The sequence below is a fragment of the Diabrotica undecimpunctata genome, chromosome 7 (assembly GCF_040954645.1).
Source record: "Diabrotica undecimpunctata isolate CICGRU chromosome 7, icDiaUnde3, whole genome shotgun sequence".
Taxonomy (NCBI): Eukaryota; Metazoa; Arthropoda; class Insecta; order Coleoptera; family Chrysomelidae; genus Diabrotica; species Diabrotica undecimpunctata.
The window spans coordinates 122,367,719-122,381,950 of NC_092809.1; the positions used below are offsets into that span (position 1 = coordinate 122,367,719).

Consider the following 14,232-nt stretch of genomic DNA (forward strand, 5'->3'; position numbering starts at 1 on the left):
CAACTATTACAATATTTGGCCGATTCTGAAACCAACATACAAATGTTAAAAAAATATAATATTATAGAACAATTATTTAAAAAGTTCAATACGCCATTACCTTCTTCTGCAGCTGTTGAAAGAATGTTTTCTTTTGCAACTTTTATTAATTCACCCCGACGTCATGCCTTGTCTGATCATACTTTTGAAAATTTAGTTTTACTAAAAGCTAGTGGTTATACTAACTAGTTATTAGCTACCAAAATGTTACTATTTTTTATATCCTATCCTATTTTGTTTAAAAATTTAATTATGTTGAATGTTCTGTTTTTAATGCATAATGCATCTTATGCTGTTTTTAACACACGAATTTATGTTTATTTTATATTGTTTTGAAAATTTAATGTTGGATTTTTGTTTTCAATACATAGTTATTAGTTTGTAATAACTTAACGTCTTTTATTTCTTATCTACCCCAAAGCCCAAAGTATACCATTTCAAAGTACCTGCTGGCTTAAACTAAAATTGTATGATAATTTAAAGGGTTAAAATGATGTTTTTAAAACAAAAGTATCGACAATTTCCTGTAGAGTAGTAGAGTACCGAGTACCTTTATATTATACCCTAAAAGTATCTTAGTTACTACAAAAGTATCTAAGTATCTTAGATACTAGAAAAGCATCTAAGTATCTTTGATACATAAAAGTATCTTACATACTTAAAAGTATCTTAGATACTTAAAAGTATCTTAGATACTCAAAAGTATCTTAGATACTTAAAAGTATCTAAGATATTTTTACTCTAAATACTTTTCCGGTATTTTGTATCTTTAGATACTTTCACAAAAAAAAATCTTAGATACTTAGTATCTTAAGATACTTTTTGCCTCAAGTATCTTAAAAGTATCTAGATACTTTTAAAAAGTATCTTTTACAGCTCTGCCGTCATGTTCCCGGCAAAACCAAAAAATTCGTCGATGAGATTATAAAATCGGCCTGGCGATAGACGTGTCGAAACCTGACTACTGGGAAACTGTTCGTCAACTGATGAATGTGAATGCCGGCGGCATATTTCTATTAAAGAATATTTTGTATGACGGATTGTTCGGTTCGGCGCCGGGACTGTGACGAGACGTGACTGATGTGTTTGAATCGACCTTAATGTAGCGATTTATGAAAATTTTCATTGGTGTTTTTGTGTGTTTTTTACATGTACATTTAACCTTTCAGACTTACATGCGGACTATGAGTCCGCTTGTCGAATTATTTGTCGATTTTTGACGATTAATTATTATTTCGGTCGTGGCGTGCTTGTAAGCTTCAAGTGAGGTATACTCTATTCAGTAATCAGTAAAGTTGTGAGGGTTATCTCGTGCATTTAGTTCTGCTGCTATATTGAATTGCGGAACGTGAGTCCGCACGTTATAATATAAGTTGTCACAAATCTTCAATTAGGATTCAATTTTAAAATATTTTATTTCTGGGGTAAATAAAAAATATTTATGTAATTTATAATTGGGAGTGATCTACTGATTATGTTTGCTGTATATTTGATTGATATAAACTTATTTTTTACAGATTTTTTTGAATATGAGTTTTGAAAAGCAACAAGCATATCTTGAAAAGCTTCATGCGGAATTTCTCTCTGATTCTGAGCCAGTTACCTGACCTGGCGATGCTAGTTTGGAAGGAGATTTCGAAAAAATACAGGGCCACGACACCGACATGGAAGAAGAAATTGAGGAGCTAATCTCAGAAGTATTGAATGTTCCACAAAGAGTGCCGCATTTCATTGGTAAGGATGGAACAACTAAATGGAAGAAACATGTAGGAAACCGCCGGATACGAACTCGCAGTGACAATTTAATGAAGATAAAAATTTCTGGAGTAACTAGGGAAGTACAACATATGAAAAGCGCATCAAAGATTTGGAGTTGTTTTTTTACTGAAGAGATTTTGCAAACCATTGTAGACACTTTTTAACACGAATATCTTTCTTGAACTGTGTTCTTACAATCTCAGTAATAAATCTGCAAAAAAAAAACAGATATTTTAGAACTTAGGGCACTATTCTGTGTTTTATATATACCTGGGGTAACCAAAAATAACCACAGAAATGAAGAAAATCTCTTTACAACAAACGGCTCATCGACAGAGATTTTTAGATTGATAATGCCCCTTGCACGGTTCAAGTTTTTGCTCAGACACATCCGTTTTCATGATTAACGAACACGATTAGAGAAAAATATGTCAAATTGGCAGCTGTGGGGGAATTTTTCGATTCGGTTAATTCAAATTTACTTAAACATTTTTCATTATCAGCATATACAAAGGTAGATAAAAAACTGGATGCTTTTCGTGGCAAGTATGGCTTTAGGGTATATATGTCCAATGAACCTAATAAATACAACATAAAAATCTACGCATTAATAGACGCTAAGTTTCCGTATACCGCAAATCTAGATGTGTACGTTGGACAACAGCCACCTGGCCCATATAAATACGAGCAATATTTTCCTCTTTCCTCGCATCTGCAGTTCTATATGTGGTTCTCACAGAAACGTAACAATAGACATTTTTTTACGAGCTTCAGCTTGGCCGATTTTCTTTTGAACGAACATTATCTGACTATGATAGGCACTAGAAGAAAAACAAAAGAGAGCTTCCACTTCAATTTACTAATCCTAAGAGACCAGAAAAAACAACTATGTTTGCTTTTAGAGAAAAATGTACAATTGTGTCGTATGTACCCAGAAAAAACAAAAACATTATTTGACTCTCAACGATGCACAACGACGAATTGCTAGACGAATTAACGGGCAAGCCAGAAATCATCATTAACTATAGTAAATCCAAAGGAGGAGTAGATCTAGTTGATAAAATATGTGCCGCCTACAATTGCGCTCGAGCCATTCGCCGATGGCCTATGGTGATTTTTTATTCTACAATGAATGTAGCCGATATCAAATCATTTGTCATAAACAAATATAAATCTAATGAGATTTGAAGACATTTTCTAGAATCTCTTGATATGAAACTAGTTAGAGATCATCTGCAACGTTGATTTTTGAATAAACGTATTCCTAGATCAATTAGATCAAGAATAAAAGAAATTGTTCAAGCCCCAAATCCATAACCTTATCGTCGAGGTCGTTGTTTTTACTGTAGTAGACAAAAAAATAGGCCAACCAGATATACCTGTCAAAAATACCAAAAACTTGTAAGCTTAGAACATGCAAAATGCATTTACTTCAACTGCCTACAGGATGGTATTTCCGAAGATTAACTTATTTCCGTTCATAAATATATCTACTTTGCGCATCTTAAACATTTGTTTTTTATTGAGTCTTTGTTTAATTTTTTAGAAATAGTTGTTTGGTATTTGTTTAATTTGAGTTTTATAGTACTCAAAATGTGAAAAAGATATATCTGTTAACTTTTATTTTCAAAGCATGAGTTTATTTATACGTCCATGATGAGTTTAAATACAATAAATTTGCGTGCAAATGTTTCTATTTTAATTATATATTTAAAGAAAACACAAGTTCTCAGATCATTTTTCTGAAAAAAATTGTTTTTTGGACCTCTTTTTCTACATTTGCGGACTGCTAGTCCGACTGATAGAATTACAAATAAAGAAGTACTGGAGAGGGTTGGTAAAGAAACAGAACTAATCACCACTACACAAACCAGAAAACTGGAATACCTAGGCCACGTGATGAGGGGACCAAAATATGAAATTTTGAGACTCATCATACAGGGAAAGATTCAAGGAAGAAGATCTGTTGGCCGAAGGCAGAACTTATGGTTGAAGAATCTACGTGATTGGTATATATGCAGATCGATTGATTTGTTTAGAGCAGCAAGCTCAAAAATAAAAATAGCCATTATGATTGCCAACCTCCGTAGGAAGACGGCACTCTAAGAAGAAGAAGTCCGACGTTACATTTTGTGTACCATCATGTCACGTTATCCTTGAAAGGTTAATGAATGTACGAATAATAAGAAAAAAATAAATCATACTGCTGGATAAAAACAGCAACATCGTGAATAACAAAAAAAAAATAAAAAAAAAACACCCAAGAGAACATTTTGTAAATCCGAAAAAAATATAAGGTACCGCCAAGTTCTTTATTTACTTTGAACACGGAGAATAAGATAGAACAATTTAGAAATAAACAAAAACAATTTTTGACATCAACATTTACGTGGAATAATCCTACTATTTTCAGAATACATCAATATTATTATCTCTTGGTGGAATCAATCCTGTTATACTTTTGTAAAAACTTGCTTACCTGTTTTCCTCGTAGGGAACAAAGCCACCATCCTTCGATGTTCGCTGTGTTTTGTTCCAGTACAACCAAAGTGTCACCTTTCCGAAATTGGAGCTCGTCTGGGGTATCGGGGACATTATCGTAGAGTGCTCGGGCTAAACAATGCTGTAAATAAAAAAAAGTGTAAACATCGAAACATTCCATATGTGGTTCCATATATGTAATAATGTTTTAAAATCGCTAAATTGAATGATATTCTTTGACACAATCAGTTGAAATTGAATTGCATATCGCGGAATACATTACCATTAAAGTTGTCGACAAATTTCGAAAATAAATTGTAAATTATCAAATTATCAAAAGTTTTCAATAGTAATACTACTAGTGATTCAATTTTCGCGATAAGTCTGTCGATTTACTTCTCAACGAAACTGAGTTGATTGAAAACACCACGAGTCCGTAGGACGAGTGGTGTTTTCTTTAAGAAACTCGGTTGAGTTTAGAAATAAAAGACAGACTTATAAGCTAAATTAAATCACGAGTGGTATTTTATTAGACTATTTCATGAACAAAGTGATAGGTCAAAAATTCAGTAGAATGAGAGGAAGGAATTTAGTTAGTCTTTCGTTGTTATTTTCTGCATCTAATTTGTAGTTGCGATCCACACAGAACATCATACATTGTCTCCATATATAAGATTTAGATTTTCTTGTGTTACTCGGTATATTTTCTTCAATGTTTTGGTTTATAACTTCGTTTGAAGTACCACCGAAACGACTCATTTTGACGTATACAGCTACAATAATTTTTTTGGCAAACGTCAAACTTTGCTTTGCGATTGGTATCCATGGTTACGTCGTTGAAAACACGAAGCTGATAGACCAATCAGAATTGAAAGACAGTTGGTGTTTTCGCGATAACACAAGCTGTCTTTTGTTTGTGATTGGTCAGATTATGTGAAAATTTTAAGATGAGTGAAATAGTCCTTCTAATAAGGCGTTTTCGTTGAAAAATTATTTTGGCTATATATAATACAATGATTTGATAATCCCCTTTTTAATATTATTTGTATTACGATTCGAATGATTCACATATAAAAATATAACTCTTTTGAATAATGTCTTTTAAATAATGGGAAAAGTCGATATCCTTCTTATAGTTGTAGTCGAATTATATATTAGCATAGTCAAAATAAAAAAAAATTGTGTTAGGTTTTAAATGTTTCCAATGCCTTTTCCAATTTAAAATTTTGGTGAAAAGAAATAATTTTTCATGAAAGTATCGGTTTAATTTTACAAGATTTTACTGTTTAAAAAATAAAACTCAATGAAAACATATTTTCAAAGGAAAATTTATGGTCTCTTGCTTAGAATAATAATATTTTAAAAAGGAAAATTGGAAAATTGATTATTTTATAACAAATCCATGATGGTTTATTGCAAAAAGAACTGAGTAGTTGAAGTACTTTCAAGTGCTATCCCAGCTGACAAAAAAAAACATCCAAATTAGTCCATAATTATCGGTAATCTTAAAATTTGCAAGCGCTTATTTAACAAAAAAAATATTTATATCTGCAATGGTGATTGGTAAGTTAAAGAGTTAAATAATTTATTACCGGAGTTTAAAGTCTTAATATTAATAAATAAACAAATAATGAATTTTAAAAAATGTCTATTTACGAGTTTAATTCAAATAAAACAAGTGATTCACAATTAATACTATAGTACTATAGTATTTATAAACTTCATAAACAAATAGTATTTATATGGCAGAATAAATTGGTACCAGAAGAGTGGCTAAAGGGAATAATATGTCCGTTGCATCTGGTTTCAACTATAGAGGCATTACTCTGTTAGCATCTGCGTATCAAATCTTCGACAGTGTATTGTTTGAAAGACTTAAACGTTTTACAAAGGATATTGTTGGTCAATATCAATGCGGATTTACTGCTGGAAAGTCAACTACACATCAAATTCAGGCACATAGGCAGATTCTAGAAAAGCCACTAGAATATAACATAGATACACACCATCTCATCGTCGACTTCAAAGCAGCCTATGACAGTGTGAAAAGAACTGCATTATATAAATGCAATGATAGACTTTGGTATCCCACCTAAGTTAGTTAAGTTGACCCAACTACCAATGCGAAACGTAAGCTCATGCGTTGGAATAGAAGTAGAAAACTCTCTTGACATTAATAATGGTCTAAGACAGGGAGACGCGGTGGCGTATCTCCTCTTTGATATTGTCTTGGAAATGGCTAGCAGACAATTAAATATTAGAATGAATGGAACTACTTTTAATAGATCCATGCAAATTCTCGCATTAGCTGACGATATAGTTATAGTTGGCAGAAGTGTGAGAGGCATCTTGCAGTGTTTTACAAGGCTTGCGGACGCGGCAAGTGAATTAAGAGTGTGGTAAACGAGAAAAAAAATATATGTTGGTTTCTAAAAACCTCCGAAATATCCAACAGAGAATTCAAATTAACAACCATACCTTTGAGCAAGTAAAAGAATTCACATATCTTGGATCGCTAGTAAACGCAACAAATACGACAAGCGACGAAATAAAAGACGCATAGCAATAGCAAACAGAACTTTTTACGGTTTCCAAAAACGTTTAAAAAATAAAAATATAAAACGTGCAGTAGAGCTCAATATATACAAGACCTTAATAAGACCGGTTTTGATATATGGGGCTGAAACGTGGACCTTATCTCAAAATGATGAAAGACTTCTTGGTATTTTTGAGAGAAAAATTCTTGGAAATATTTTTGGGGCCGTAAATGAAAATGGGCTATGGCGCCGAAGATACAACTTTGAACTATATCAATTATACACAAGACTCATGTCAGATCACGAATACACGAAGAGATGAACATTTTCAAAATCAGAGGGCACAAGAAGTAGAGGATGACCACGAAGGAGATGGATTGATGATGTGGAAGAAGACCTACAGATTCTAAGAGTCATAAGATGGAGGAAAGTTGCCAGGAATCGACAGGAGTGGCGACTTCTGTGAGCAGGCCAAGATCCACAACGGATTGTCGAGCCATTTATGATGATGATGATGATTCACAATTGAGTGGTGTGTCCATAGAAATAAGAATAGACTAGAGAGTGAATATAGGTGACACGATAATATTCACTTTGAGTGGTCTAGCTATCTCTGTTTATCAAACGCGAGTGATCTGCCAAAGTAATATAGGTGGGAGTAATGAAACACTGAAGATGGGAGCTGCATTTATTATTCTATGTGCTAAAGAGAGATAGATAGATAGATCACCGATCGAGTGCTCCGCGTTTCGCTATTTTGCTCACGATGCCTAGTCTATTCTTATTACGTATATGAGTGTGTCACAGGTTTAGGGCCAGTCATCCAGTTATGTCTGATTTGCACAATAACCGTGTTTCAGGCACCAGACCATTTCAGTTTACCTGTATAAACCTACACTAGCATTTTTCATTTGCACTACCAAGTGTTGTTATCTTGAGCTGGTAACTGGCATCACTAGTCAGGGCATTTATAGTAATAAGGTCCCATCATGAATTTGGTCTGACAATCAGACTCACTTTTATGGGACAAAAAACAAACTCCATGGACTCTATAATTTTTGTATGAATGAAGACCACACTCCATCCAAAAGACTTTCAAAGACATCCAAAGAGACAGCACGCTGCTCAGAACGTATTGGCCAAGATAAAAATGTAAACATTTAGAAAAACTCAATTAAAGACAGGTTAAGTAATACCTAAAGATGCACTATGCAGAAGGGAGTCTCCTAATACTGGAAAAAAGATACACACAAGTAAATGACACAAGTATTTTATATATACAAAGAAACTTGGTTTCCATATAGTTTCAACACCTAAAATACTTTAAAAAATATAAAAAGCCAATCTATGAATACACATTGTTTTATTCTCGTTAAAAATAGTTAACATTCCTTAGTTATCTGTAAATGATCAAATTCAAACTGTTCAACGTGATTAATTGACAGAAACAGGAAACGTATTTATTTTGAGGTAAAAAATGATTCTAGCTAGCGCCTCCACTATACAACTTTCTTCAATTCTTGAAATCAATCTGGTGAGATCATAAATGTACACCTACGATCATATTTGACCACTTAGTCATGGCGATAAGTACTGAATAGTGAGATTGTTTTTTGTATTCATTCATGTTTTCTTGCCAGTTGTAATACGTGGTCGTGACGGGATTTATTGGAATCAGTTACGTAATTTACGCACAAGAATAATTTGTTTTTCTAAAATTAATTCATATTGTGGCTATTTTATGTATTTATGCCATATTATTAATTATTATTGGCACTTTTTGAATCTCCTCATTTGCATTAAGGAGTGTAGACTCTTGTAGCCAGTGTTTTCTTCTAAGCATTGTTCACAGGATAATAATTGAGAATGGATCGGACTTCCGGTTAAAACATTAAAGAAGGAAAGTATCACCGATAAAAACTTTGGGGCAAAAAACGCTCACCAATAAGAACATTGGGGAAGAGAAGTATCATCGATACAAACATGGATGTAAGAAAGGATTAGCCTATAGGAACTATGAGGATCAGAAATAATAGCTCGTGTGCAATAGGGTTTTAGCGGAAATATTAATAGACAAGGAAAATATTTTCTCACATGCTGGTGTAAAATATATTTGTGTACACTTTATTTGTGTATTGTAGATTTCAAAGGAGTCGATTGTTCTTTTAGACCTTTCCAAGTGCGATATGTAAGATATTTAGTCTATACCCTAAGTTTCAGACAATTTGTTTGGCCGTTTCGTCCACATTTTCACAGAATCTGCTTGTTGTTCTGTAAACTTTGTCCATTTTACAGAGATCATATTTGATTGAGCAATGTCCAGTGACATTGGGGCGTTGGGGTAGATGCTTCAATTTATGCTCCAGCGATCTATGCGTCCAACTAGACTCAACCTCAATATCGAGTTACAACGAGTATCAACAAAGTACCGCATATTAAAAATGTTACATATCGAATTGTCAACAACTTATGTCAAGTTCATTTTCAAACTAACTAGGAAGATACAAGGAGGTCTATGATAGACTTGAACACAAGAGAAACTGTCTTCTTGTTTACTGCTAAAAATGTGCCGTTGCAGAATATACTATTACACAAGACAACCATTAATATTTATTTGAAGAAACGCAGCGCTGGTGCGATTGCATCTAAACAAGATGTGGCTTTCAGTACTATCATATAAAAAAATTTCTCCACGTGCATCGAAAATTCCAATTTGGGTTCGGACTAATGGACAGATCCCGGGAGACACTTTACCCTACTCTAGGAACATCAACAGTGGGTAACAAGGTTATCTCTGTTCCCGCATCGCCTTTGATAAGGTTTGTTGCATTTTCAGACGAAAAATCGGGAAAAAAATCATGGCCTATAAATCCCAAGTAGTTATAAATTGGGGAAGCTCAAAACATTAGTGATGACAATAATCACTTTAAGGTTTATTCTTATTTACTGTTTAATGTTCTGTAGTTTTATATTGGATAGTATAAACTGTGAAAGTGAAATTTTGAGCGAATGTGTTTAAGTTTATCTAAAAAAATGGAGAAAGTTTTCAATAGATTGTAAAAAAACGTTTCAAATTGTTTTAAAATGTGATATTTAACTAAGCTCTCTCCGTATTTATAAAAAATTGAGAAAATATTCAGAAAAAGAGTACGAGTTTGTTCTTAATAAGACGTAAATTAAACAGTGCTTCGATGGTTTAAAGTTAGTTTAAAGTGGGTCGTATGTATCAAAATATACTAATATCGGTAAATTTAATAAAGCAAAAGGATAATTTTGAAGCTAGTGAAGGATAGTTGTGTTCCTGGAAAACCCACAATGGAATTGTTTTCAAAACGTTGTCCGATGAAAGTGGAAGGGTTACTCAGGAGAATTGTGGCATTTGGATTAAAACTGTTTTGAAAAGCGTATCGAAAAATACGAGCCAAAAAATGTTTTCAATTGTGATGAACCAGGTGTACATATTATACAAAATACAAGCAGACCTGTTACAGCGTACAGATTTAATGCACGTCAGCGGTATATTCATAAATCTATAACTAAATGTTTAAGTACTATATTCTTGATATCGGCGATTTGGCATTCAAATTATTGTTTAAAATATTAATTCTGCAAATTTAATTTTTAGATTTCAATAACAAAAACTAAAAAAGATGGTTACCAAAATTTATATTCAAAAAGTATAAGAGCCGAGAACGCCTGCCCCATAATCATTAAAAATTAAAAAAAAAAAAACAAGATTCAATTCAAAAATAAAATTTATAATTTGTGTTTTTAATCCTTGAAAAACGTCATTATTTGTTTTTTTTATTTGTCAATAGTTATAACTTGAAAACGATCAACCAAGAAAATTTCAAGACAATTTTTTTGTTCAGAATGATCCAAAAAACATAAAAAAAATTGTTCGAGCCGAAATGGCTGATTTTTACAATTTGTTTAAAAAAAATTGTTACTTATTCTGGACCATTAAAAATTGTCTGGAGTGTCTCAAGAAAGTGATTATGTAACAATATCTCATGGAAATATTTTTTCGAACGAACCGGAGCTTTTCGCCTTGTTTAATATAATTTATTTTATTCGTGCTTCGCTATATATACAGTGGCTAACCGCAAACCAGACACACTCAAACCACAACGACAATCCCATTAAAAAAATTGATTTGTTTGTGTTTTATGTTAAGCCCTACTTAACTAATTTATATGTAAATCAGCCGATAAGTGTGAGTGCCGCTACCGGCGGCGGTGCGGCTGACGTGCAAATACCTCCAGAAAATTAATGAAACAGCCAGAATCAGCAGGTCGATATTTCGAAGGTAGTGTAAAGATAATTTAATAGCCGGGTATAAAATGAACGTAAAAAGACTGTTTAAAATAGAATCTTGATTTCATTTCTTGGTAAGTTTGATAATGTGAGGGTGACAGCAAAATAAAGTAGTGGTTATGCAGAGTTTGGTTTAAAAGAAAATAGGAATCACGACACATGTAAAAAACTATTAAACATAACTCAACGTTGTCGATGATAGTTTAGATCAACTTTTTTAAATTTATTTAATGTTGCACCATAATTATCAATTTTTCCTAATTTTAATTTCCTATCGACCTCAATAACACAGGTAAAATTCCTACTGGCTTAAATCAACATTTATCACTTTATCAAAAACATCCAACGCGAAAAAATGTGACGATTATAGAATTATATACTTTTAGACTCTAAAATAAGAAATCTCTAAAAATAAGAAATAATTCTTTATGCCCTACAGAAATGATTCAAATATTTGACCTTCTACGGCTGAGCAGTATCCTAATCTGTCATAAAATTTCTACAGAGAGATGTAAGAGTTTCTGCTGTAACAGAATTGGAGACTTCTCTTATTCGGTTTTTTAATTCATTCAAATTTTGGGCCTAGCCTCAGGATGATCATAGATGATGCTTTTTAAATGTCAAAAAAATAAGTCCATAGATGTAAGATCTGGATATCGCACAGGCCTCTTAATATCGCCTGTTCCACTGATAACTCGATTCGGGAAAGTATTGTTTAAGTACTCCCTAATTATTCGAGCGTTGAGAATCGAACAGCCGTCTTGATGGAACCAAACATTCTCCAGATTTACATCAGGAAGATTGAGAATAGCTGAAGAAAGTGATCTGTAACAGATCGAGTATACTCTACTATTCAAGTTGCTGTCAATAAAAAATGGACCTATTATGTTGTCTCCTAAAATACCGGTCCACACGTTAACTTTTTGAGGACGTTCGACAACACTTCTGTGCTGGTTTCCCGCGCCCAATACTTCGTAATTGAAGGATTGTGTCTTCCTACTAACTAAACAGATGATTTATCAGTTAATAAAATGTTTTTAATAAAATTGGGTTTATCATTAGTCTTCGTTATTAGAGTTTCACAAAACTCAATTCTTCGAAAGTAGTGGCCTGGATAAAGCTGCTGCGTTTTCGAATATTTAAAATTTATGTAACCGTGCTTTTTCCATACTTTCGTTACAGTACCATTGCTTTCCTCTAACTCTATAGCAACGCTTCTACTTGAACGTGTTGAATCTACCTCGATTGTTGCACAAATTTGTGTATTCCGGTGTTCTCTTTTCTCAACTTTTTCTGGTAATATTAGAACTTTAAACTAGTACGCTAGCCTTTTTATTTGTCTATCCCGGAACAGGATTCGAACCAACTTCCGCTAAAGCTTTTCGGCAGTGAAGCGATTGCGAATCGTCCTACTTGGCTATCTGACCAACATTTTTTATAGCTTTGCCTAAAAAGTTAAACGCAAAAAAAATGAGTGAACTACCGAACAATTAATTAGTCTCATGAGTTATCTCCATACAAAGGAGAGCAGATCGGAGTTTGGTTTTAGGGAAGAACTAGGTAGATACAAGTGATGCACTATTTGCTATCCAAGTATTGTTCCAACGCGGCGGAGCTGTCAATACAGACATATATGCATGCTTTAGACATGAAAAACTAATAGTGATTCTTAAAAGAGTAGGCGTACCAGATCCAGAGCTTTGAATCATTATACATATTATGTATTAGAATCAGTCAGTGGAAATAAAATAAGATGCAGAAACGAATTCTAATGCGAGCCCTTGAAATTATTTTTTCACAAGATGTCATGATTTTTATAATAATGTGGAATGCTGGAATCCAAATATAAGCTTCCCTCAATCGATGACGTAGGAACAAGATAACAAAGATGATAATAAAATAGGATCCAAAGTACACTCAGACGTTTTTGTAATGTAATGTAATTTACAAAAGAAGAATAAATAGAGCCTATTTCTTTTAGGTGTCATCTCCACGGCAGATCTTGATGGCCATTATGGTGATGTGATTCAGATTACCTGAACCAACGCTATAGAATTTGTTGACACTCTACGTCCTATGTAATAAAAAATATATCTAATTGACAAGCAGATTCCACACATAAAAATCGGACTCCTTGCAATTGTAATTAAAGTAGTAATTCCATATCAGCGGTATGTCAAGGCGGAAAAAAAATATTTAAAGTAGGTATTCGTTTGTCAGTGTGCCATTATAAAATTCCGTCGCACAGTAAAAGTATCTTAACATGTATCATTACAATAATTCAATTGGATAAGAAATGTTCTAACTCTAACCAATAAAAAAATTTCTACATAAAAATAGGTGTTTTTCTAATCATAAATTAGGATTTACTGCTGAAGATGTGTTATAGCACAAGGGTTTATACGAAGATTTTTAAGAAACCAATTGTACAGAAGACAATGCCACTGCCAGCCGAAGGTGGGTGGCTGTATAGGTTCCGGAATAGGTACCACTTAAAAAAACAATAAAATTGTAGGAGAAGCTACATTCGCAAATAAGAAAGACGCTATTTTGTTGAAGATGCAACTGAGTTTAAGAAAATTATTGAAAATGGGTAAAACTAGTTAAGTTTTCAATTAAGACAGGCTTGGTATTAGAAAAAAGTTAAAACAAGCTCCTGAATTCATTAAGGATAAAAAAATCGACTGGCTCTGATATTATGTGACGATGTGACTGGGCGTATGACCAAGGTTGGTGTTATTTACTATGAAAAATCCGCACCTCTAAGAAATAAAAATTGTCTTGATGGTTTTTTGACAACATAATCACAAGGAATACGGCGGCGTTATGTACTCAATAGTTTCGCGGATGTTTCATCTTTGAAGTGATAAGTATTTAGTAAAGGAAAAGTTCCTTTTCGAGTTTTATTAATAATAAACAATGTACTACGCCATCTTCAGGTTCTCTGCATCAAGAAGGAAACCGATCAGGTGGTGTTTGTACCACCCAACACAACTACGAGACTTGAGATGCTCAACTAGAATGCTATTAGATGTGTAAAGGCCTCATACACGCGCCAATTGATTAAATTATAAAAATAGCCATCGATTCGAACCCTGAT

The 14,232-nt window shown here is 33.2% G+C and overlaps 1 protein-coding gene across 3 annotated transcripts in view; it reads right to left on the bottom strand.

Moving 5' to 3' along the window:
• Positions 1-14,232, bottom strand: part of p130CAS (Serine_rich_CAS and FAT-like_CAS_C domain-containing protein p130CAS) — a 126,177-nt gene that overhangs the window by 52,956 nt on the left and 58,989 nt on the right. For all 3 annotated transcript variants that reach the window (XM_072538097.1, XM_072538095.1, XM_072538096.1), the window contains exon 2: positions 4,277-4,420. In XM_072538097.1, the coding sequence (XP_072394198.1) occupies positions 4,277-4,420 (144 nt within the window). The remainder of the gene's footprint in view (positions 1-4,276; positions 4,421-14,232) is intronic.